The sequence below is a fragment of the Natrix helvetica genome, assembly GCF_964273705.1.
Source record: "Natrix helvetica genome assembly, chromosome: 1".
In the NCBI taxonomy this organism is placed as follows: Eukaryota; Metazoa; Chordata; class Lepidosauria; order Squamata; family Natricidae; genus Natrix; species Natrix helvetica.
In genome coordinates this window covers 273,895,349-273,922,820 of record NC_138548.1, presented here as the reverse complement: position 1 = coordinate 273,922,820, position 27,472 = coordinate 273,895,349, and the positions used below count along the sequence as shown (strand labels likewise).

The window sequence follows — 27,472 nt, the reverse complement described above, 5'->3', positions numbered from 1 at the left end:
GCAAATAAGATTGGGTGGTACTGCTGCCTACATACATTTACATGATGACATTAACCTTAATGCATCTTCCTGGAACTATTTTGGCCAAAAAGAAACAAAAACAAAAACAGTTTTGACTGCTAAGGTTTTTTTTCCCCCTTTCTGGATCTGGAAAATAATTATATATTGTAGCTCCTAATCATTTTAAGTGTTTCCCCTTTTCTGTAGCATAAAAGTTGAAGTATACAGTAATACCTAAAAATAACATTTTGTAGCTGCATGGGAGTGAAGAAATCAGTAAGGACTAGTATTTGGATAGTATTAGCATGCTGAGCTTGTGAATGATGGCCAAATGCATAAATTTCTGTAAAGAATTTGTATAAATAAGGTGACCAACTTTTATACAATGAAAAGGAGGGCAAAACACGTTCTATTGTCCAAAATAAAACAGTCAGAGGTCAGTTGCTTGTATGATACTGAAATATTACCCTAAAGCTTGGTCTTCTTGCTATCCAGGATTCTCTTTTATTTTATTTTTAATGAATAGCTTATCATTGGTACTATACATATAATTACTTGTTCAAAGGGATAATTAAATCAAAGCTATGCATTTACTAATTGAAACAATACATTTGCTACAAAATGTTGCCGTAGATCAGTACAAGGCCACGGAAGGACTAATTTGTTTTTGTTTATGTGCAAGCAAATAAACAAGAATTGAGGTCTTTGGGTACCCCAGTGAGAAGCTGATCCAGGAGGCGGCATCCACAGTCCATGAAGCTTTTTTGCAGCGTTTGCTATGCAGTGTGTTTTTGTGGGTGATTAAATAACTATTAGGAAACCTTTTTAATAAAAACCTTTATTATACATTAAAAATTAGCACATTTCTTTCTACACCACAAACAAGTAGATTATAACGCTTTTCTTTAAATGCATGAAGGACTGCCACAGTTGAACAATGCTCAGGACAGATCTCAAGACGATCCTAGGGGCATTACAATTATTTCAGTCCAAAAGATGAAAAAGTAAATTACTATTACCTTAGTAATTTACTATTAAATAGTAAATTTGCTATTAAATAGTAAATTACTATTGCCTGTAAGGTTGCAAGTTTTCATAAGACCTGTTAGAAGTTCCTACAAAGTCTTGGTTAACCTCCCCGTTATTTACTCTTTTGAAACACATATTTTTTAAAATGAAGCATATTTATTGTTTAATCAGTGGAGGGGCATCCAAGCTAAATAACCAGAACATTCAGCAAGAACTATGATATTTATGGAAACGAACACACCACTTTTCCCCATGAAAACTGGACCTTGACCATCATCTCTAACTATCTGCTCTATGATTTTTCAAAATCTTGTCCCTTAGGATCCCCAGTAAAAAGCAGTGGGGATAAGGAATATTTAAAAAGGTGAGAAAAATGGAAAAGGAATTTTAAAAAAAAAACAGGAAGGGGGAGAGGAGAAGCAGCTTGTTTATGTCCAAGCCTTGTTTATGATGTCCAAATTATTCAGAGTTAGTTACAAAAACTGGTCTATCAAGTCCTGTCAGCTACTTTGCTTGCATAAGAGCCTTCATGTTCAGAGACAACTTATTTCAGTATTCTGTATTGTAAGCTACCTTGAATGTTGAAATAAGCAAAACGTCAAGGTATAAATTCAACAATAAATAAATAAAATATATCAGATCAAGATGGACGAACCATGTGGGAATTATGTTGCCTTCATGCTGTAGCCTTCTGAGAGGTATAGTATTTGGCTGTAAAAATGGTTGCTCAATTAAATTAAGTCTCAGTCCCATCTAGCACAGCACAGAATACGCCTCTAAACTATTTATTTCTTTGCTTACTCAGTTATTTACTTACAGTATTTTATATCCGATATTGCTTGTTCTCTAAGGAATCCCAGTTGCTTACAAATTTGAACATAAAATCTCTAAATAATTAAGTTCAAACATAACTACATAAGTGCGCTAATGTCCATAGGATGCAGTCATGCTTAGTTCCGGAAATCATAAATACTTAACAATAATTAAAAGCTTTGCAGGAAATCTTGTGTTTCAGAGTTTCATCAGGGACGGGGCTATTAAGATCTCTGGAAGCAAGTTATTCCACGAGGCTGGGGCATAAACTGAACCACACCAATTTTGACTCACACCCTCCCCCCTAGTTTTACAGGGAGTAGGAATCAATATCTCAACTTACAACAAATGCACCAAACCCATTCACCCTGAATTACCTGAAACAAAAATCAAAGGAAATTTAATGAACACAGAAGCTCTTATCTTTTAGGTTACTCTGAGTTAAGAGACTCTAGTGGTGAGGCTAAGTAGGAATAATAAAACATCTACAAACTGCATGTTCCTCACCCTTTAGTCAGACTATTGAGACAATAAAAACATATTTTCTACACAGTTTTATTTCACCTGAGAAAACTATTCTTAGTTTTATAATTTAGATATTTTTCTCATCTTTGGCAGTTCTGCCAAAGTCAATTAACTCTTGACTTGTTTTAGTTTCTTGTTCCATATATTAAAGTTAGATCACAATATGCCTGAGGTCCTGTATAAAGCTGAAGCTACAGTTGAAAGCATGTGGAGATACATTCCCTAATGCCCTAAATATGATCTGTTTTAATATGAAATCAGCTCAAAGCAGCCTCTCTCTCCTGAAAATAGAAAATGGCTAATATGGGTATGCTTAGCATGCCTGATTATTTAGTGAAAAGTGAATTACTGAAGCAAACAAGAGTCACTTTGTTGAGATAGGTGGCCATACAAATTGAATCAATCAATAAAAATAAAATAATTCAAGGCAGTAAAGAAATATGTAGAAGATATCTTAATGCAGGAACATCAAGGGTTGGAGAGGTTTATTTTAATGGAGAAAATAGTTGTAAAACAGTGTTGGAAGGAAATTCCTTGCATTCTCCAGTTTTACTAATATCAATTTTCAGTTTACTCATTTGGTGATTTGCTTTTCAGTCTGTCTGTTCTTGAAAAGTGTCCTCTTAATCATCATTAACTGAAAAATGAGATAATCTGCCAGTAATCACTGTTAACTGAAAAGTAAAATATAATATACTATTTAAGAATGAGTAAAACTGAGGTCATCTTTCCATAAATGCTTCAGCAAAGTTTTTGATGTTTTTCCCTACATTTAGTGGAAAAAGCAAAATAGCTGATCAGAATGTTGAACGATTCCAGATCTGAATTTGGGAATATTTTTTCTGTCATTCTTTTATAAATCAATGCAATAATTTGTAAAATAATGTGTGGCCTTCCCAGCAATTTTGATACACTGTGTGTTCAGTTTATGGATAAAAGCCATTTTTGGGAGGTGACAAGTTCTCACAATTTAGAGGTTCTTAATCTTAATTTCAAGCAGGTCTGAATTTCAACTCATAGATCCAAAGTTGACTTAGGTTTTATCCAAAACCACTTCCAGACTTTCCCTTCCCTTTTTCTTTTATAAACTTTTCCTTAAAGACAAGATATCACTTGTCTATTTCCAAGAGGAAATTTATAAAAATAAATGCAAATGAACCAGTTGTAAAAAGATAAAATAAAATAGAAATAGGTACAGGTTGAGAGCACCTTCTAAAATGAAAACAAAACTAACCTTAAATAAAATGTGTCTTCCTTTAGTGCTTAGTCTCCTTAATCAGAATGGATAAAAGTAGAAGAGAAAGGACATAGTTGCTCACGCTGCATCTCAACCATATTAGCTAGATAACAAATGAGTTTGAATGGATCTAGCAAGCTCCTATATTAATTTTGAGAGAACAATTTGTCATTCTTCAAAATGGTGTTTCTTGAGATGATTATGTTATGTTTGGATAACTGAATATTGTAATCCCTGAACATATGAACTGCAGGTAAAGAGTGGGGGGGAAATGACAGGTTTTAGACTGTGGTTTGAGGTGTGGGATGCTCAAACAACTACCTAACTAACCATGTTATTACTTTATGCATTTCTTCCCTTGTGTTTTATCATGTTAAATTGCTCAGTTTAAACTGGAAACACCCAGACCGCTTTGGGGGCAGAATTATGCTTGCTGATATACGCTAAATTTCTGCCCAATAAGGAGAGTCAGTTATTCTTCATTTTTCAGGCACATTTAATTATGAGGTAGCCTCCAATCACACTCTGAGCCAATAAAATGAACAATCCAACACAGATCCCAGGAGATTGGAAGCAGTTTTACAAAGTACCTTATTTATGAACACAAATATTGTGAATCATCCTTTTGAAACAAGTTCACAAACTGACAACTTCAATATTGTGATGAATCATTGTCCCACAATTAAATCTTTTTTTTTCCAAAGCAAAAGCTAGGCATGGGAATGTTATCAGAATGGTCTACAAGGTGATGTTTGTTCTCCCTTAGAAAGAAGCACAAATGTTGCTGTTTTAAGTTCACAGCAAATCAGGACCACTTAGGTTATTAAAGCAACTCTGCTCATGCAGAAATTGCTGCCAGTCTCAACAATTTAACAAATTTAAGAGCTCTGTGACCTTGTTGGCCTCCTCAAGGGAAAGCAAAGAAACAATCAGATTGGACTGCAACAATTTTGGAAAGAAGAAGGGGTGGACGCACAGTTGGAAAATAGAATTATAAGTAGGAAAGAGAATAACTGATTGATTTTTGTCTTTCAAGATCATTGCTTCCTCTGTGCTTCAACAACAAGCTTTTTTTAAGTATAAGCAGTAGACATAACTGCTTGTTTTTTGTCAATTGGGCATCCGAGGTACAGTGGTGCTGGCTATTGATGGGGGGGGGGGAATTTCACCTTAAAATTTTAATAAGAATGATCCTTTCAGAATCAATCCTAAACTGTTCGTTCCTAATGCTTTTCCCCTTGAAATCAAAGCTTAATTAATGTAGCTTGAAAGTTGCTTTGTCAAAGCTCCCATTTGGGGTTGCAGTAAAGAATCAAATACCAAATGGCATTAGACTGGCCACAGCCTTTATAATATACAACTGAAGATCAACTGAAGCTTTCCATATTCAAGTAAAGTGTTTGTCCCTTCCAAAGCTGTGTTCAAGAATAATTAAAGTGCCTCAGGCCTTGGGTAAAGGTTGTGATATAAGCAGGTATTTCCTGTAATTGTTAAAATTAGCTAGCTGAGCTGCTCTTCAGTTCTACTCACTGCCTGAATATAAATATTTTTCCCCCCAGAAGGGTCTCCTTTTCAGTTCTGCTTGTGGACCTCTAGAAACATTTAATGTTCCTACTACTATTAGAAAAGTCAGCCTGTTTGGGTCAGTGATGGTCCATTTCCACAATGGCAAGATTCTGACTAATATCCTGTTTGCGCCTCTTTGTCTCTTGTTTCTGGCATGTTTGAAATATCCGTGTCCTTATAGGTTTTGCCTTAGGGACAATGTCCTCATGAAAACTGTGAGCTAGGCTGAAGAACAGTTCTAGGCATGGTGATTTCACAAGCTCATTCTCCCTGACCATTTATTAAGCCCTCCTACACTTACTACTCCCAGTCACCAAATGGGTCCTTCTTTTTTTTTATAGGGAACTGCTGCAGTTGAAGGGTCCATCTCATGCACAATTGAAACCTGTTTTTTCTACTGAAAAAAATCAATTTATAAACTTTCCCTGTTTATTTTCTAGGAGACTGAATAAATTTTGCATCTGTTCCCATAAACATCCCTCCATAAAAACTAGAAAACATGAAATTAACTCTCTATATGTTTGCGCATAGTTATTATCTTCGGAACCTTTTCCCTCCACTGATTTTTTTTTATTTTTGAGTGATTTACTTGGGTAATGGATTCTTTTGGTAATTCTGAATTATTACATAAATTGTCAGTCCACAGTCATTTTCCATCTCCCATCCCACATTTCATTTTACATTGCTTGTTCTCAAGTAAATACCTGCAGCCTTATAAAGCAGAACTACAGATACCAGTCCAGTGGACAACTTTCTTTTAATTGTATAAGTGCATAGTGAGAAAAAATAAATTTTACAAGTAATTGCAGATCTTCAGTGAGCAGAATTGTGACTGGCTTACAGGCTAAACAGAGGAAGAAACATTTATATGAGGCAGAGTACAGCAATAGTAGACTAAAGTCAAAAGCTAAAAATAAAACCACCTTAAAATATGATTAATTCAAATTAGCAGACTCGTCAGTCACAGAAGCATGCAAGCATTCCCATACAATGAATGTGTTTAACCTGCCAAAGGATTTGTGCTGTTAATATTTATCAAAGTAGTAACTGCCTATGGGGATACACCCGAATGGAACTACATATTTCTGAATTTGATTTGTGCAAAATGTTTTGAATTTGAAAATTTATTAAGTTTGAAACAGGCTGCTTTGATCTCTTAAGTGATCCAGCCTTTGTTGATGAAGATTCTCAGTCATCAAGGTAGAGTGGTCTGGAAGTTGAGTCATGGCGACTGAACTTCTTGTTGGTTCAAAATATTTTGCTGCTTGTCCAAGTAGCTTCTTCAGATTGAGCAAGGTAATTAGAGGGACCCCATAGATCAGTGGTGGGTTCCGGATTCCATTGCAACTAGTACAGTGCAACAGGGCCAGGTGTCTACCACATGAGCGTGTGCATGCATACTTACTGCCTGCGACACTCGATGCCTCCGCAACGCTCCAGCTGCTCTACAGAGCGGCGCACAGGCACCATACACTCCGTGTGTGGAAGCCCCGTAAACCTCAAATACTGGTAAGGAGCGTGGGCGGGTGGGTGAGCCTTCCGGAGCACCATACCAGAACAGTACCTGGTGCTCCTGGCAGGCGCCATACTGGGGCGTACTGGTCATAACCCACCACTGCCATTGATGTCCTCCAGGGAGGTCATCTAATCTGGATGGACTTGTTAGGTGAGTAAGCAGAGAAATGTTGGGATATAAATGCTCCAACTCCTAAATCCTTTACCTTAGGTGGGTCTTTAAGCCTATCCAGCTTAGGTGAGAAATGAAACCTTTCTGGAGGACATATAGTCGCCAGGATTCAACTTCTACACTATCCAACTTTATCTTACTAGATTCTTCAGAAAATAATCAAAACATTAATTGTCAGGTCAGAACAAAATGGCTCACTTTCTGTGAGAATCAGATCTTTCACATGCCATAGTCCATCAAATACTCATGGCTGGGTGGGAGAAGTAATAATAGACATGAGCCATATATCATTAAAAGATGAGTCATCATGTTTTATTTTGCTTTATGGAAATGCAAAACCTGCAACAATACAATTCTCAATGTCTCGCAGAGTGATGAGTGGGAAAATCTGGTGTTTATTTAAATAAAAAAAATAAATGCAAGATTAAAATAATCTATAAAGGTATTTTGGTTCAGAATGTACAAATATTTGCTGTTGTGGAGTGATCTGCATTTTCTAATAAAAAGTAAAGAAAATTCCCAAATCTGAATTGTAACATGTTTTCTATGTAAATGACCGGAAAGGTATCTGCTTGCTAATGAACCACCTTCCTCCCTCTTCTTTTGCTCTCCCAAACAAAAACAGAAAATCCTCCGGCTTCTCTGATTCAAAGATGCCCTCCCTTTATGCAACTTGGACATTATCCACTTCCTCAGTTTCATCCCAGGGAAGCATATCAGGGAACCGTCCAGGGCAAAGCAGACCTTTGAAATCTCTGACTTCACCTGTGAGGAATCTCTCTTTGCCCAGTGCTTCAGGGCACACAGCATCAATGAGAAGAGGACGGAGTAGCAATAAGAAGAGTAAGTCCTAAGATGAGAAACAAACAAGTGGACCTGATCCCCAAAGGCAGAGATATGACTAGAAATCTTTAATTAGACATTAAAACACAGGATGAATGTTGCTGTTAGTGAAGTCGTGTCCGACCCATCATGACCCCATGGACAATGTTCCTCTAGGCCTGCCTGTCCTCTTTTGTCCCCCGGAATCCATTTAAGTTCATGCCTACTGCTTCAGTGATTCCATCCAGCCACCTCATTCTCTGTCATCCCCTTCTTCTCTTACCGTCAATCTTTCCCACCATTAGGCCCTTCTCCAGTGAGTTCTTCCTTCTCATTAGGTGGCCAAAGTACTTGAGTTTCATCTTCAAGATCTGGCCTTCTAAAGAACAGTCAGGGTTGATCTCCTCTAGGTCTGACCAGTTTGATCACCTTGCAGTCCAAGGGACTCACAGGAGTCTTCTCCAGTCTACTCCAGGATGAATGTAGTAAACATAATAAGCTGGATCAGACATCTGCCCAACCAAAAACAAGAATGTGTTTATTCAGTGCCTGGAAGATCTGAAAATTGTAGCAGGATCAAATGTTTAGACACTCTGTGGCAGATAATTTTTTATGAGGGGAGAAATCAAGTTAAAATTTTATCTGTCCCTGCTATGTTCTGGGTCTTTGTTTAGAGGCTAAAGGGATAAAATAAGACGTGTTGGCAGTAACTTTAAAAAAATCTGATGCTATATAGTTCTTGGAAACTGAACAAGGTCAGTGTTCACTCTGGATTTATGTAGAATTATTGTAGAATTATATTGGCAGAAAATAATCTGCTAGGCACACAAAATGAGCTTGGAGTAAAATAGTAACTATTATTAGGCATTATAATTGAACTTGGTATTTTACAGTCCATTATATGCATTTGTTTTAGAACAAATGAAATACTTAGCAGAATCCATTTGATTCACTTTTCAAATTAAATGCACAAGATATGAATGAGAATGTTACAAAGAACTCCTTTCTATATGCTTGTTTCTATGTGGGAATTGGTGGGTTATTCAGGGGCCTTTGTATCCACATCTGAACAACAAATACTCTCTTCTGCCTTCTTTATTCTTAATATTTTGGGCATTTGTTATTCATTTGGGCATTCTAAAGAAAAATTGGGAGAGTCAGAAGGAAACATCAGAGTTGGAGATTTTGAATAGGTCACAATTTTTCTACATTCTGCCACAGTGCAGCTTGCTGTAGGTAACAGTTGCTCCCAATAGCTATTTTATTTAATCAATCTGCTGCAGCCAGTGCAAAGCAAGACAAATGATAATACAAAAAGGGGTGGGAAAGGCAAATAAAAACTGCAAGTGATGAAACCAATGTGATTTCTACAAATAAAAGAAATGAAATGAGTAATCAAGTGAAGCAAATTCCACAGTCCCATTTACAAAGTACATAGTTAGAAAAACATGTCTGTGCTTTAGTCGTTAAAAAAAACTTAGTGAGAGAAGAAAAACAAATACAACTTTAATTGGATGAATATATGCAAGTTCCAAGGCACATGCTGAGTATTTATTTCAGTTCAAACCTTAAACAAAATTCCTGCTGAAACTTGAGTTTGAGTAGGTATTTAAAAAGAGTAGAGTAATATACAGACTTCCTCTCTGTCAGACTGTTGCTCATCTTAGTGCAGTGCTGTCTCCTCTGGCTTACTAGGGTTCCCAGTAAATACTTTTCATGTAAAGTCTAGACCAGTTGTCTCCAACCTTTCCAGTTCTGTGGCATCAATGAGGGAGGAGAGGGGGTAGTTTTGCATGTGTGTGAGTACTTCTTGCACAAATGTAGCTTCATGCATTTGTGCTCACCTGCCCCTTGCACATTCCAGTTCCCAACAGACTGTGGATCGGTACCAAGCCACGAACTAGGGGTTGGGACCCCTGGTCTAGAGTACTGAACTTGTGTTTCTAGGATAAAATGCTAAGCACTAAGGCAAAAGGTAGAATGAGTTGAACCAGTGTGGCATATCATTTTCCTAGTAGCTGATGAAACGGGAGGAACACACATTAAGCTGTCTCCTGGGGTTCATTAGTTTTGGAGAGAATGAGCTTCAAACATGCTACGTGCAAACCATGTGCTCCGCTACAGTATTAGCTCACCCTTGTAACTTCCTAACAGCTCTTCGCATTCCAGCAGCATGCCACATAGTGATGATCAGCCCAAATTTTAGAATTTAGTTAAATCCTGCAATTTGATGAATTTTCCCCCACCCTTTTTAATATGAATCCTCATATTATGAATTCTCAATCATGTGGCTTGGAAGAGCTTATTGTTATCTAAATCCTCCTCTCTTTAATTATTTGTCCTCCCAGGTGGATCTTTACAGAAACCTTTGCAACCAGGAGCCCTTATTCCTTTAACCAACTCTCTTCAGCGACATCCTCCAACTCCAGCACGATCTCAGCAAACTCCAATATATCAATCTATTTCCTCTTTGCCCCGAGGAGTTGGCATGGGTGATACAGGAATCAAACTGAGCGCCTATCATAATTCTTCCTTAGTGCTATTTCCCCGAAGCGGAAGCAGCAGAGCTCCTTCTGTGTGTAGCTCAGTCATTTTGGATACCGGTGAAGTCTCAAGGAACGAACTAGCTGGGAAACCACCTGCATCTGCTCCACCTTCCATTCTGGTGAAACCAGACACTTTGAAAAACACCACTGAGAAGGTAATTAATAGGGTCTGTCCCTACAATAATAGAATTATAGTTGTCAAATGTTAAGATAATACAAACTACTGGCAATTCCTTTTGTAAGAATTTAGTGATATATGTTAAAATTTTGGGACCAAGAACTACATTTGGCCTATTAGCAAATAGCACTTATATACTGCTTCATAGTGCTTTATAGCACGCTCTAAGTGGTTTACAGAGCATATTGCTGGCTCCTCATTTTATCAACCTCGGAAGGACAGAAGATTGAGTCAACCTTGAGCTGGTCAGGATCAAACTCCTTGCAGTGGGCAGAATTAGCTTGCAAGACTGCATTCTAACTACTGCACCACCAGGGCTCTTCACTGAAAAAAAGTCTAAATTTAAATTAAACATAGTTGGCATGTTTCCCTCATATCTAATGATTTCTCCTCTTCTAATCACATTAAGAATTAATCATCATTCATGGTTTCTCAGGAAGCAGTTCTCAATCAGGTAGACACTCTACCTTATTTTTTCAGTAACAGCACCAAGTGTACAATACACAGTCTGTTTTCCTAACACACATGAAATCGTCCTTATTCCTGAAGATTATACTTTGGAGTTAAATAAGTTCAAGACTGAAATTAACTGGAGTTCAGAAACATTTATTTATTACTAACCTAGTATTATAATTCTGATAATATACATAGCATTATTTAAAATTCAGTTAATTTCACAAATACTATTTCAGTGTTCTTCAGAAGAACATTGTCGGGTACACTGATTTTACTTCCATATTACACCAAAAGAATGATCTTACATAAATCTACTTAAGAGTTAGTAATATGTACTTTCTAATCCAGAGCATAGTTTCTATTCCATGCAAACAAGGGTTTCTCTCAGCTACTGATCTCTCTTATTATAATTCAGCTATAAATGGCTCAGTAATTGTGTAGAAGACTCACATAATGTACCTCTCAGAAATGTTTGCTGCTTTACAAAAAACATGCCAAAACTAATGGCTGTAGATACAACCATTAACTTGCACTTCAAATTTCTGTCCAATATGCTAAAGTATTACAGATAATATTTTATGAGAGAGGTAAGGTAACTTGTCTTTTCACAATTTTGTAGGGAAATTGCAGAACGGAATTTACTTAGCTTGTTTGTGAATATGTTTATACAGTGGCATAGCAATGTTTCTGGAAGCCTTCTGGGAATAAATTAACTCCAGATTTCTTCATTCTATTTTCAGCAAGTGAAAACAGTGCGATTTCAGAACTACAGCCCACCACCCTCCAAGAGACATAATTCTGTATCTTCACTGAACCTCTCCAATGGCAAGCCTGAACAAGGAATGATTACAGAAGCAATACAACCAGAATCAAACATCAAGAGCCCTGAAATATCATCTGTGTATTCCCATCGCATTATCTCTAGTTCAGGTCATCAGAAGAGAATGTCACATCACAAGACCTCGCCATTGGACCTTTCTAGCCCAACTGGCCACCCAACTTTTCCTACAAAATGAATTATAATAGCACCTCTGAGAATTGAGAAATTTAACCTTATTTAATTGGCTTTGTTTTGGACATGCGTTATTTACTCATTGTTTGTAAGGATCAGCAACAGATGGGAGATAGGTTCTAGGTCCAACCTGCTACCTTTTAAAATGTTTAAAGTTTACTAACGGGCTCAGCCTCTTTAGAAATCTAGAATCTCACCGATGATTACAAGATTTCACTAACAATATGGGACGTTCTTGTTTTGTGTGGCTCAGAAGTAAACCTCATGCTGCATGAGCCTGCAATGTTCTTCAGATGCAAAAACTATCCCAACTGTAGTGTCAATTCTATTATCACTGTTAGTTCTAAAAAAATAATAATAACAATAAAGGACTAGGAGCATGGAGCCGATTCAAAATCCATATTGCTCTATGTTCAAAACCTCTACAATTTGTTTGTAAACAAGAACAAAGAGAGTTTTGTTTTGCTTTGCTTCATTTTGTTTCGTATTCTAACCAGTTTTAAGCATGGTTTAGCCACCATCCTTTCCTTACTACTTCTGAAACTGAGCGATCACATCTTTCTTATACCTTAATGTTTCCATTTGCACTTTCCATTTATGTTTCCATTTCAGAATTCAGAATGCTTATTTTTTTAGAAATTAAAAATCATTCTCAGCTTCAGAAACATTATCTCCAAGGGAGGTAATGGAATAAACTCACTGAGCAATTCTCACTTAATAGAAGGACCTATGAGTTTTTCCTTTTCCCTGCCCCCAGCTGTCACCTACAAAATGATTGATGGAGACCAGCGTCTCAGATTCTCCCTGACTGCCTAGCCTCAGCAATAAAAAGAATCACAATTTTATCACATAAACTAGCTGTGACTGATGTTTAGAGCAGCGCCATATACGCAGTTTGTTTTTCTTCCCTTTATTAGTTCAAAGGTGGTGCATTCTAGCCTGAAGTAAACCAGCAAGTTTTGTCATTGCTCCTGCAGTGTCATTTCAATAAATGTTGGCGCTAACAGTCTTGCATGAGTGCATTAAACCAATGAAACTAATGCAACACCGAATGTCTGTAACTGGCGAACAGCATAAGGAAAGTTTTCAAGAACAAGTGTGTTTTCATTTGGATGTCTTGCCAAGAGCAAAATAATGTATCCTTCTAGAACCATACACTAACTGCCTCTAAATGTATGGAAAGTAAGAAAATGTCCTGGTACTCCACAAATGGTAAATGGTAAATCAAGAGATTAATATTTGATTCCAGACCAATTCATGTCTGGAAAAAGACACTTTAGTTTGCATTCTAAAGGAGCTAAAAACCCTCAAAAGCTGCACCCCAGTTAGAAAACAAAGAGGCCATGTTATCAGCATGATTTGGGGGCGAGGAGTTACTTTGCTGCCTAAAGACCTCTTAAGTGGCTTGAGACAAGCTCTTTTGCCTGTTGAATGGCAGGTTTGATACTTTATTTTACCCTTTTTCCTTTGACACACACGCTGATATACAGAAGAGCTATTTCCCAGATGTATGATAGGTTCACCTATAAAAATGGTTGGACCCTGGATGTCCAGTGAGGTGGACTTTAAGCACAATTCTCTGATTCATTAGGACTCATAGTCCTAATCATCTCCCATTTCCAATTTATTCTACCAGAATGCACTACTCAAAACACATCATAGAATGTGCATAGAACAGCTCCATCTTCTGATTTTACCCATGCTGTCTACAAGTGGTATTTTTAAACATGGACATCTCTTAAAGACAAGGGGACTCTGCATAAAGTTCTATGAGTCTTGGCTTCTGGGCAGCTACAAGCTATGCTACTAGGTTCCTCAGTTCAGAAATGTGTTGGCCCACTCCTACAGAACAGCTCACAGGACAAGAAGGAGTCACACAAGCTCCAGTTCTTCCTTGTATTATATAAGGTTTGGGTAATGCCTGCAATGAGCTGTATTGAGTGAGTGCCCTGTTTCTTGTGAATAATTTGTAGGAAGGGCTTACAGCAGTTCATTTAGTATTGTTCAAAGTTACAACAATCAAGGCGATCAAACTGGTCAGTCCTAGAGGAGATCGACCTAGAGGTGTCTGCTCTTTAGAAGGCCAGATCCTGAAGATGAAATTTAAATACTTTGGCCACCTAATGAGAAGGAAGGACTCACTGGAGAAGAGCCTAATTTTGGGAAAGATTGAGGGCAAAAGAAGAAGGGGATGATGGAGAATGAGGTGACCAGATGGAGTCACTGAAGCAGTAGGCGTGCGCTTAAATGGACTCCAGAGGATGGTAGAGGATAGGAAGGCCTGGAGGAACGTTATCCATGAAGACACGACTTCGCAACTAACAACAACAACAAAGTTACAACGGCACTGAAAAAGTAATTTCACCATTATTCACAGTTACAACCTTTGTAGTTTCCCCACAGTCACATGATCAAATTCAACCAGTTGCTTGGCAACTGGTTAATACTTACCGGTATGACAATTGCTCTGTCCCAAGGTCAAGTGATCACTTCTTGCGATCTTCTGACAAGCAAAGTCAATGGGGAAGCCAGACTCACTTAACTATGTGACTAACTTATCAACTGGAATGATTCACTTAACAACTGTGGCAAGAAAGGTTGTAGAATGGGACAAAACTCACTTAACAAATGTCTCATTTAACAACAGAAATTTTGAGCTCAATTGTAATCGTAAGTCAACGGCTAGATATATACATACACACATACACACCTACACACATACATACATACATACATACATACATACATACATACATATGCTGGTCTTGTTGTATTCAGGTCTTTTCCCATGTAAGATTGAGATTGTCTTGGCCACATTTCGGCGAGGTTCAACTCGCCATTTTCAGGCTGGTGTTTTCGGCTTCATGCTTGTGCGAGTAAAGTGTGGTTGGAGCTGCCATCTTTCTATAAATCTTGGTGGGGGTGTGTGGAGTACTGGCTTTGTTGCTGTAAGTGTGTTGATTGGCTGTGTAGTTGCATCCTGATTGGTAGATGGAGTTGATGTTTGTAGATTGGTCGGCTATTTCGTATCATCCTGTGTGGCTGAGGTGCTGGCTGTGTGTCCATTGTTCTTTTGTGTTGTAACGACCTGGGTGATGGGTGGGGCTCGTTTGTTGACTACGGCTGGTTTCCAGATGTCTGGTAGGCGGGAGGTATAATCACGTTTGTTCATGTTGTGGGGGTATTTTTCTATTCCAAAGGCTTCCATAATTATTCTCTTGTTGAAGTGTTCAGTTTTGGAGATTAAGTTGGTTCCTTCAAAATCAATTTCATGTCCTGTTGCTTTAAGGTGCTGGAAAAGGGAGGAAGTTTTTTCTTTTTTTCTGACTGCGTTCTTGTGTTCTGCGATGCGTGCATTTATTCTCCTGTTAGTTTGTCCAATGTATGTGGCAGGGCAGATTTTGCATGGTATTTCGTAGACTCCTTGGTTTTCTAACTGGATCTTGTCTTTGGGGTTTCTTAAGATGTTGCTATTTTTTGGTCAGTGCTGAAGGCTGACTTGATATTGTGCTTGGGGAGAATTTTGCTGATTTTATCCGTGGCGTGTTGATGTAAGGGAGGAGGGCGATGCCGTTGTCCTGTTCTGTGTCTCGGTTCTTGGGGGGTGTCTCCTTTTGGATTAGGTTGATAATTGTTTTTCTTTGGAATCCGTTGGAGATTAATACATTTGTGAGAGTGTGTAATTCAGTTTTCAGGTGGTCTTTGTCAGCTAGGCGTTTGGTTCTGGAGATGAGGGTCTTGGCTACAATGTGTCACAACCTCTGGTATGCCCAAATATGGGAGGGAGCATACAGCTTCCCTTTTCTGTCTATCAGATCACCCTCGGAGCCATTCAGGAAGAAAGCCATTTTTTTATGTTGCCTTGTTACATTTGTGTTGCATTTGTGTCCTTTATTTATTTTTAGTCTCCCTTTATTTATTTATCAGCACAAATGCAGTATGTATGTATGTATGTATGTATGTATGTATGTACACGCATACACATACACACACACAGTGTGTAAATGTAGATATATATTTATGCAGTGTGTGTGTCTGTGTGTATGTGTGCAAGCCTGATTAGCATTGCAGTGCATGTACTTATGCCATTTCATGTTCTTGGTAACAACATCAGGGTTGTTAGATATGCATGCAACTCTGAGCCCATTGCACTTTGCCTTCCTCCAGCCCATTTCATAAAGCTTGCCTTCTTTTAGAAACAAGGCATGCTATATGAACAAAACTCCATGGGAAAAACCCTTCAACAGAGCAGGCTTAGATTTAGCAGTCATCAACTGCCGGTCTCTGGGGGGAGAAATGGCAACGTGAAGCAGAGCCAAAACCGCAGTGGAATAAGATCACTTACTCTCAGCCAATTCAACTCATAGGGTGGTTATTGTAGGGAAAATAGGAGGGGGAAGGAATATTTGGTATGCTCACCACCTTGAGTTCTATATGAAAAAAGGCAGAATAAAAATTTTAAGGAGGAGGAGGAGGGGAGGAAGAGGAAGAGGAAGAGGAAGCGGAAGAAGAAGAAGAAGAAGAAGAAGAAGAAGAAGAAGAAGAAGAAGAAGAAGAAGAAGAAGAAGAAGAAGAAGAAGAAGAAGAAGAAGAAGAAGAAGAAGAAAAAACAACTAGTTAAAGGAGAAGGACACTTATTTTTGACTTACTAATACAGAATGAAGGAAAATATTTTAACATTGGACATATTCAAGGATATTTTTGAACAATGGACCCAAAAGCTAATTTTAAGAGCATCTAAATCTATAGGTAGACTGATATTATGGAAATAGAACAAGTTTTACCAGACAAGGCTGAGATTGATCTGAAAATGGATTTTCAAACGGCAGGCTTCAAGAATGATATGGAACAAGAGGCTACACTAGACATACAAAAGAAACAGCTTGGATCTTTAAATTAAAAATGACATACAAATAACAATATACAAATAATTAAAAAGGATATACAAATAAAAAAAACCAAAAGAGTCATCTCAATAACTTTCTTATATTGGATTTACAAAAGGCATTTGTTAAAGGTTTGAAGAATTGTGTGAGAAGGGACAATGAAAACAAATCAATTCTAGGACATTATTTGAAGGAATTAAAGATCAAGATTGTAAAAAGGAAGAAGTATAAAGATGGCTTATTTGATCCAGGTTGAAATAGGTAGATTGTTCTCTCTGATAACCCTTAAGGGACTTTTGCTGACTAGGACTGAACAATGAGGCTTTAAGGATTTGTTACTTAATAAGAGATGGATATGGGAAGAAGAGATCATTTGTTGTATTTTAAAAGTAGATAAAAAGTAAGCTATTAAAATAATTTATATTTGTGATGAAGGGGGAAGTCATTTCTTCACATAGTTCTTTTCTTTTTCTTTACTATTGTCTTCATTTTTTTTCTTCCTTTCCTGTTTTTCCTTTTTTCATTTGCATTAGTTTTTACCTTTTTATTTTAATAAATTTTGGTAAAATCACAATTAAAAAATAAGCAATCAATATAATGCATGGGAGGCAGCTTCCCGTGATCCAGAATGTCCTCCCAATGCAGATAGAGAATGCGCAGCAGAGAGAAACATTTTGTATTGCGGGCGCCAGAGAGAGGCCAAAAGTTGTAATTCATTTCCTCCCTTTTAATGTCCGAATCCATATCAGGTTATGCCTGGTGTTTATTCTGTAAGGAAAAAAAAATCACTACTGGTATGAAAAGTATTACTTCTAATCTGATTCAGCGGCTAATAAACATTCTGAAAGAGGAATATATTAACCTCTTTTAAAACACCCTGATCGCAAAGACGTTCCTCAACAGGCGAGGGTAATCATGCCTCCCACAATAGCATCTAATCGCCTAACTGAACTCTTTCCTAAAACTGAATCCTTCTGAGAAGGCATCATTAGGTGGGGTGGGTGGGGGGGTGGGAGGTGTCTATTTATGCCTTCCTCATGTGAATGCAAATACACATTCATGAGACACATTTGTGCCAAAAATAACCCTTGCTTGAGAATGTGGAGATAGAATTGCTGGCGAATGCTGTACTGGCTGAAAACACTGGTGGGAAGATGCCAGCTGTAAAAGCAAACCAGAAAAATGAAGGGGGAAAAAAACAGGGATCGCATATCAGAGCCTAGGGGAGGCAATAGGGAACAGAGAAGGGGAAAGAACAGTTTTCAACCATTTACATTAATGTGCCTGTTTTGAAAAACCAGAGGTGGCTGATTTGATGACAAAGGGGTTTGCAGAGCCAGAGGGACAGTTTGGCTGCATCCAATGAAACTCCTGGCCCAAAGATCTGACAGCCTTGATGCAAAACCATGACCGGCTTTTGATGACTTGCCTTTAAGCAGCAGGAGCCTTGGCATAAGAGAAAGCTTTAGCTCATTATTTGCTGCTGTAATGATTTTCCAAAGGAATTGTTTGAAAACAAAGCAAAACCTTTCCAATCCAACAGAAGCAGCTGTTTGGAGCTAGTGCTATGGCTCATACAAAGGCTAAACCCACTGCCTGCCTCAACTGTGCTTTGGCTCAAGGGCCAAACACATGACACTAGAGGGTACAGGAGCTATCTGCCATGGTTTGATTCCCATTGTTTGCCATTTGTGTGATATTTGTCATCAGCACAATGAGGTTATTCATGTTGCTTTACCTTCGTAATTGATGACCTAAGCCAGTGATGGCAAACCTTTTTTCCGTCAGCTATCACGCACCTGCATACGCCCACACTTGTAATTAAATGCACCCCCCATTGCGCCCACCTGCATATGCGTGCACAAGCCCCCTGCTGCCCCCCGTGCATTCATGCATGGCTTTCTTGGAGCCTGGAGAGGGTAAAAATGCACCCCCCGGATGCCCTCCAGAAGTAGGAAACAGCCCATTTTTTGACTTCTGGTGGACCCAGTAGGTGCAATTTTTGCCCTCCCCAGGCTTCAGGAGGCTTTCCTGAAGCCTAGAGAGGTGAAAACAGCCCAGCAGGCCCACCAGAAGTTCATTTCCAAATTTATGCTATCCACAGGCTCCAGAGGCTTTCCTGAAGCCTGGGGAGGGTGAAAACGGCCTCCCCCGCCCTCCAGAAGCCTGAAAATCAGCTGGCCAGCACACGCATGTTCTCTGGAGCTGACATAGGGCAACACCTCGCATGTCCTCAGATATGGCTCCGTGTGCCATCTGGTGCCATAGGTTCGCCATCACGGACCTTGGCCTTACTGAATAGAACCTGGAATCGAAGGTGAGCTTTTTAAAAAGTGGAGATGGGCATAGTTCTATCTGCTTTAAAGGTAGGTGATGTGGCTTTAAAGGGGCAGCAACTGGCAGCTTTATTGACAGCAATACAGGATGAATGGAAAGTACTTTCATATCTAAGCGGTATGGGGTGAAGGGGAAATAGTCATATAGATCAATATACACAAGTTGAAGCCAACACTTGATTTCAAATCAAGGAAGACTGATTACATCCAGCGTAGATAACAGGATTCTGAAATGTTTGGCAAAAACACTAAGAATTGAATGGTGTGCACTTCAAAGTAGCCTGTTGCAACTGGTGAGCATCAAAGCGGGTGAGGGGCAAAAAAGAGGGTCCCACAACTGAAAGATTCTGGGCCACTTCCCAATAATGGTTTGGGATTGAGATTTTACCAGGCAACAGAATGATGGCAACCTGCTTTAGAATGGCAGCTTAAACCATGAAAGAGTTGCTTGAATAGAACAGTGATGCTTTCAGGTTTTAAACCAGTGCACGGCCAGTGCATGATGCATCCAGGCCATGAGTTTGACACCACTATTCTAGGCAGAATAATAGCTTCAACCAGTAGTGGTTTTGATTCAGGCAGCATTTAACGGAACCCTGAAAACTATATAGAGAATGGATTGCTGTCATTTTAGCAGGTGTTTGGTCAATGTAAAGGATTTGTCATATAAGTTAGGTGATTGACCCAGAGGTGGGTTATGGCTGGCTTTGCTGCCGGTTTGCTCATGTGCGAGCTGTGTGCGCATGCACAGTTCAATTAAAATTGTTCCGTGCATACGCAGAACCAGTGACGTGCGGTGAGGTTTATGGCTGGTGAGGCTGGTGACATCATCAAATAATCATCATGAAGGGAGGACTGTGACAACTTTGATCTTTTCAAGCGTGCAGGCAAAATACCCCAGGATCACGGTGGCGGGGACAGCAACTCCTTCCGCTGCGTTGTGGAGAAGAGCCACACTGTGGAGAAGAGCCACGTTGTGGAGAAGAGCCACACTCCTCAGAGCTCGCTTCAGATCAGCGTGAGCCGCGGTCCCCTTCATGTTGGCTCAGGAAGGAGGGGAATGGGACCACAGGTGCAGGAGACTCCTCAGCACCAGCCTCAGATCAGCGCGAGCCGCGGTCCCCTTCATGTTGGCTCAGGAAGGAGGGGAATGGGACCGCATGTGCAGGAGGCTCCTCAGCGCTAGCCTCAGATCAGCGCGAGTCACAGTCCCCTTCCCCTGCACATACGGTCCCATTCTCCTCCTTCCTCAGCCAACATGAAGAGGACCGCAGCTCGCGCTGATCTGAGGCTAGCGCTGAGGAGCACAGTATGGCTCTTCTCCGCAGCGCAGTGAAAGGAGTTGCTGTCCCCTCCACCGTGATCCTGGGGTATTTTGCTTGCACACACAAGAAAGAGATGAAAGAGAAAAGGGGATAATTTTTTTTCTTTTCATGATGAGAGTGGTGAGGCTCTGCCTCCCCTGCCTCCTCTGACTGCACGTCACTGCGCAGAACTCAAAAACAAGACGGCAGTGGAGACCGGGGAACCTGTTTGGTGGCATGGCAGGCCTGGGTCGCTGCCTGTTCCAGTGACCCAGGCCGCCATACCACTACCAGTTTGAATTCCACCACTGGACAACATTAAAAAAAATAAACTTAACAATCATTTTTCACAGGACTGCATCCCTGTTATCAAGAAATTAAGATTTAGCAATAGCAATAGCACTTTATCACACTCTCTGGGTAGTCTACAATGTCAGTATATTGCCCTCAACAATCTGGATCCTCCTTTTATCAACCTTGGAAGGATAGGAGGCTGAGTCAATCTCGAACCCATCAGGATCGAACGGCAGGTTGAGGGCAGAGTTTACCCCAGTGGTGGGATACGACAGGTATGCCCCGGTACGGGCATACCAATGCCTGTTGGGAGGGCCCACCCACCTACCTACACTCCTTACCTGTATTGGAGCCGATTGGGGCTTGGTGCATGCGCACGGAGCGTATGGCACCTGCACAATGCTCTGTTGAGCAGCTGGAACATCGCGGAGCCGTTGCGGAGCATCGTGGGCGGTAAGTATGCATGTGCATGCTGTGCGCGTGCTGCGTGCATGCATGTGGTGGATGCCTGGCCCCATTGCACCGTACCAGTTGCAACGGGATCTGGAACCCACCACTGGTTTGCCCACAATACTTCTTTACGAGAACTACTCAGTATTTGGCTGCTATGTAGCTGGGAGGTATTTATTTATTTATCAAATTTATATGCCGCTCGTTTATAACTGATGCAACATCCTGCAGTCACAAGACCACCATCTGCCTTATGCTTCATGGCTACTTTCCAACTATCAGAGTCAATGGAGAAACTGGCAGTAAAACTGTAAGTTGCAGTCACAAATGACTCAATTAACAATCAGGGTTTATTTGCCTCATGACCACAGTGGAAATGAGATTGTAAACCAATTATGGTCAAGCGATGTCTCGTTTGGCAGATTTGCGGGTCACAACTTGTGGTCATTAAACAAAGACTACATGTATTGCCTTGACAGAAGGACTTGTATCCCTTACATCGCTGAGAATGTATTTTTGTAATCCTGCAGTTCCACCTCCCAACATTTAGTATCTGACAAGATTTTCACCCAAAAATGAATTTTCTTTTCTGCAGAAATATTCTACTCCTAAAATGAAAGAAAACAGAATATCCCAGACCCATCCATTTACATCATATGGTCTTAAGGGACTTGGCTTCCAGATTTCCCCAAAAGGCATCCTTAATGCTTAAGCAAGAGAAAGGCGGAAGGTTCAGCTTCTGCTCCAAATAGAAAGAGGGAAACTAATGAGACAGGTGGCATTTTGAGACCTTCAAGAAATCCATCCAAGCATAGTTAAGTAACAATTTGTCAAAATTAGCCTCTAGTTGTAGTGATAGGTGGTAAAGTATCACCAGAACGTACAGTAAGGTGAAGGGTTAAAATAAAACAATGAACAAGAACCATGCTAAATTTGACCATAGTTTATACAGGCTTGCTAAGAAATTTCAAAGAATCCCCTAAGCCTAAGGACTTAGTTTTCAGAACGTTAAAAAACTTCCATAAGCTCCCTCAAATGGCAGGTACTTTGGGAACTCTTAAAGCAAAGATCAAAACAGAAACACCAAGCATGGCTAGCAAAAAAAATCACTATGAATCTCATGCTAGCCACCTTGGCTGTTAGATAAATATGTCGAATGCTACCCTGTTTCCCTGAAAATAAGAACTCCCCAGATAATAACCCTAATCGGTGCACTTTTGAGTGCATACACGAAAATAACTCCTCCCCCAAAAATATTGCAGCACAGCAGCAGCCATGAGGTGACCACGCTCATTGCCTCCTGCACCTCAAAAATAATAAGGCCTCCTCGAAAATAAGGCCAAGCACTTATTTGGGGGGGGGGGAGGGTCAAAAGAAAATAAGACCCTGTCTAGTTTTCAGGGAGACACGGTAAGTAATATAATTCTAGATCTTTAATTTTTAGGCCAATACTTTCTAGAATGTCAAGGAACAAACATGGAGAAATAATCAACTGAATTTGAATAATTTAAAATATCCAGTTTGGATAAACAAATTGAATGTGTTCTAACTCTTTCTTGCTGTTCACCTAATCACCTAAGTTTTTTGATGGAACAATGTGGCCCACAAGAAACTTGGTCACATTTTCTTTTCCTGCCACTGCATTGATGCAACATCTATCTTTAGCATGAAAACAAGCCATAGGGTCTTTCCCCACTAGTGAGTTGAAGCGCTCTCCACCTCTTGAGCTGGCTAGCATGAAATTGGATGTCCTACTTTCCATTTCCTATCTTGCCTCTATTGCCTCTGATTCAAGTGATTCTATTGCCTCTGATTCAAGCTATCAACACATGATAGCTGTGTTCCAATATCTCAGGGGTTGCCACAAAGAAGAGGGAGTCAAACTATTCTCCAAGGCACCTGAGGGTAGAACAAGGGGCAATGGGTGGAAACTAATCAAGGAGAGAAGCAACTTAGAACTGAGGAGAAATTTCCTGACAATTAGAACAATTAATCAGTGGAACAGCTTGCCTCCAGAAGTTGTGAATGCCCCAACACTGGAAGTCTTTAAGAAGATGTTGGATAGCTATTTGTCTGAAACGGTATAGGATTTCCTGCCTAGGCAGGGGGTTGGACTAGAAGACCTCCAAGGTCCCTTCCAACTCTACTATTGTATTGTATTGTATTGTATTGTATTGTATTGTAAGTGTTATAGTCTCGTGACTAGCCTCCAAATAATGGGTGTCAAACCCTAACACATCTGTGACTGCCCTTGGACAGTGACAGAACTATAATCCTAGTTTAGCTAAAGACAACTTTAACTTGTCTAATTCATGATCTAATGACAAGATGAAGACAACATTGTGGGAACACAGAACCAAAATAGTTGTTTTCAGGACATATTTCTCAAGTATATGCAGCTCAGATATATGAAGTTCAGGTATATCAGTAGAGCTGAGAAATGAATAAATCTCAGACAGATTGCAGAGGGTTGCCATGAGAAGCTAGAAAATTAACTGGATGGCAATAATTAACTGGGTGCAGGGTGATGAAACTAAAAGGAGTCAAAAGAAGAAATGGGATCCCCAGATGTTAAGATAAATAAGAACACAGTTGAGATAAGGAGCTTTGTTGTGTACTGGCGAGCCCGGCCAGCAGAGGGCGTTCAGAGAAGCGCCTCTGATTGGTCCAGGCGCGCCTGCCGGCCGGCGGGAAACATACCCACTTCCTATTGGTCCACCATCTGACAGCTGCATGTATAAATAGCTGTCAGACGGCTTCTGTTGTGCTTGTTCCTGTCAGTTCTGTTCTGCTAAAATAAATGCGTTCTTAGCATCCAGCTGTCTCCGTCTCCTCAGTACAAGCTTTAACAAGCTTGTAGGCAGATAGTGTAGAATCTGTGAGAAAATCAGAATTGGGGACCTCCACAAAAGAGGAGAAGATTGTCTCCAAAGTGTTTAGAATTAAAAAAAACCTTTAGGTTTAGGAAAGGATATAAAACTGTGACGTTGTGAGTTACAAGATACTTCCATTACACACTGCCAGTTACATACAGAGGGGGGAAAGGACAAGAGCAGAAATTAACTTGAAAGTATTGAAGAAAGAAAAGGATGAACCAAAATTTTCAAGTGAAGGGAGAGACTGAAAGTTTACTCCCAAGAAACATCTTAAGAAGATAGAGGTAAGAGGGCTTTCAATCAAAGAAGATGGAATGACCAGTTGTGAATAGGAGGTAAAGGAAAGAAGGCACAGGATTTTGATAGCTTGGCAAATGGACACCATGAGAAGCTGCATTTTTCACTCAGGAAGACTATCCAGTACATGTCGGTTAAAGAGTAGAGAACCATCTGGTGTGTGATGTCTGGGAGTGGATTGTGGTTGACCAAACTAAAGAAGTCTCGGGATCAAGAAATTCATTGCCATTGAGTTCAACAGTTATCCTTTAATTATTATTTTTGTACCAATATGATACCACCTGAATAGCTACGTAGGTGACTATTGGTTCTGAATACAACTAGTGAAGCTATTCTCATCTTCTACTAGATTAGAAATTTATATTTTACTTATTAGATCCATGGATGCAGGGAATGGGAGAAGGTCCTTAAAGACTTTGATAGTGGAAGGATTTGCAGCAGGTTTGGCTGAAATACATTCAGTTAGAGTTGAAAGGGATTCTATGGGAAGTTTCTGAGAGAATCAGCTCAAAACCTCATCACTAAACACACTCAGGGGGGGTGTTACACCCCCATAACATGAATAAATGTGACGATACCTCCCGCCTACCAAACATCTGGAAACCAGCCCTAGTCAACAAAAGAACACCACCTACCACCCAGGCCGTTACAATACAAAACAACAATGCACACACAGCCAGCACCAATCAGCACCAATCTACCAATCATGATACAACTACACAACCAATCATTCCACTTACTGAAACAAAGCCAGCACCCCATCCCCTCCCACCAAGATTTACAGAAAGACGGCAGCTCCATTCCCATTTAAGCCCAAGCCTGAAGATGGCAGGTGAGAACTTGCCGAAACATTGCAAAGACAATCTCAATCTTACACGGGAAAAGATACAAATAATAATGTTGTGGCCATGAAACCAGCACCTAAGAACATGTTGATTTTGTAGCTGTCAACCTGCTTCTGACAGGTGTGCTGCGTGGTTCCTCCCATGGACTTGGCTCTTGTCCTGCTCATCTATGAAGTCATGGGATCTCTATGCTACACTGAATTGAATGTTGGCATTCAATTTTGTATGCACAAACTTCATGCACCTATAAATCCATCCATCATAAGGAGCAATAGATATTATTAAAGAAGTAGATGACTCTGCACTTATATCACTTTTCCTTGTCTGAAAAGTTTACCTGTCTCTGCATAGCATGCTTCTGACCAGTTAGACTGGTATTTTCACAGTTGTCAGCCCTTTCTTCCCTGACTCTGATATGTGCAGTTCAGATTTTTATTGATTCAGTCTCCTTCCATAATGGATAGCACAATCCAGTGTATCTCCAGCTCTCAGCTACAGGTAGATCCAATTCACCCAGCCTTTCCTATTGCTGGATATTTCATTTCCACTCATGTTAGCCACCAGATTTGGGAATACTTTCTCCCCCACCCCAAAAAAAGAGTGATGCTCCTGATGTTGTTTCATGCATTCTTTCCACAGAGTAAGGTACCTGCTAATTAACATATTGGTGAAAGAGTCAAACAGTTATGGAATAGATAGAGTAAAGTGAAGCAGGAGAATTGAATATATACTGGATGGTCACTGGTTTTTTTAACAAAAATATGTTCTTAAATATGTATCTTAACATATTTAAAAGCCAATTTCTATAGTCAGAATAACCAACAGGATGCTGAAGCTAGGTTAAAAGCCGAGGTGGCAGTGCGGTGGTTAGAATGCAGTATTGCAGGCTAATTCTGCCAATTGCCAGCAGCTTGTTTTTCCCTGGCTCAAGGTTGACTCAGCCTTCCATCCTTCCGAGGTGGGTAAAATGAGGACCCAGATTGTTGGGGGCCATAGGCTGACTCTGTAAATTGCTTAGAGAGGGCTGCAAAGCACGGTGAAGCGGTATACAAGTCTAAGTGCTATTCCTATTAATGCCATTCGTTTTTCTTCAGTTTCATAAAACACTTTTAGAATGTGTTCCTTGCTGTGTGATAACAAAAAAAAAAAAACCTGGATAAGGCTGAAAGGAAAATGGAGGTTGGGATACACAGCTGTACACAAATTTAAGAGCAGGAAAACAAAATGGAAAAACCAGGATGAAGTTAGTGTGTTTTTTGTTTTGCTGAACAACACAGAGCTCTTTTGAATTAGGGCAGAAGATGTCTAAAGCAGGTTGGCTGTGGAGGAGGTTTCAGTGCTTTGATGCCATGGTAATAGGTTTCTTAAGAAGACCAAAATAGAGCAAGATGGATGAGAAGAGTACAAAATGGGGGTGGACATGTTTTGTAGTGATGGATCCTTTTTTTAAAGCTTGCAAAATACACCCACTTTCTTACTTAATAACCACTTTGTCTTCAGGATGCTTCAGGGAGGAAGAGGGGGAAGGAAAGGTAATAAAGCATGGACTTGGTGAAAAAGAGTGGTAAGATGGTGACTGTGCTATCCTTTCCATTTTGATCTCAACATTTTCCATTCTACTGTTTTAACTAAACTTCATATTCATTTAAGAGGAACATGGAATCATCCAATTTAGTCCAGTGCCCCCAACATGCATGGAACACTCTTCAATGCTTGTGCTCTTCCTTAAATTTTTCTTCCACAAGTTATCTTAAGGGTGACTGGTCCTGCAATTCAACACATTTTAGATATTCTCCACACATCGATATATCTTCACTCTGCAATGAAATTTAAATTGTTTTTCTCCAATGTTCTGGATATAAGGGTATCTATATTACTGCGGTTTGCATGATTTGGCATCTATTCCTCATTAATAACAAGAGCTAATCTTTATGCCCTGTTTTACCAATTTCATTGCTTTTCACGCCAAACTATATTGCAACAGGTCAGTCATCCTCAGCTAGCTTCTCAACAATTCTCATCATCCTCAGGCAATACACTCAACAAGGCTAGTATTATGTACGGTATAATTTAATGCCTCCAGAAACCATCAAACTGTGGAAATGTCATAGAGTGAAATGAAAGAGAAAAATGATAAGAACTTGTCTTATACAGATGCAATTTTTGTCAGATAAAGGGTATGAACGTTTTTGAGGGACACAAATATCTTCGTCAGTCAGAAAACAGGAGAACCTAATTGGGGGAGAAACATTGATGACAAGAAGTTGTACTTCCTGAGATTCATTGGTTCGATCTTTTCTATCATAGTGTCGT

The 27,472-nt window shown here is 39.7% G+C and overlaps 1 protein-coding gene across 1 annotated transcript in view; it reads left to right on the top strand.

Annotated features, from left to right (window-relative positions):
* The window catches only part of SH3RF2 (SH3 domain containing ring finger 2), a 90,034-nt gene extending 77,157 nt beyond the window's left edge, over positions 1-12,877 (top strand). Inside the window, 4 exon segments of the mRNA XM_081936014.1 lie at positions 7,483-7,700; positions 10,028-10,380; positions 11,600-11,870; positions 11,873-12,877. Of these exon segments, the coding sequence (XP_081792140.1) occupies positions 7,483-7,700; positions 10,028-10,380; positions 11,600-11,870; positions 11,873-11,901 (871 nt within the window). The 3' untranslated portion in view covers positions 11,902-12,877.
* The last annotated feature ends 14,595 nt before the right edge of the window (positions 12,878-27,472 follow it).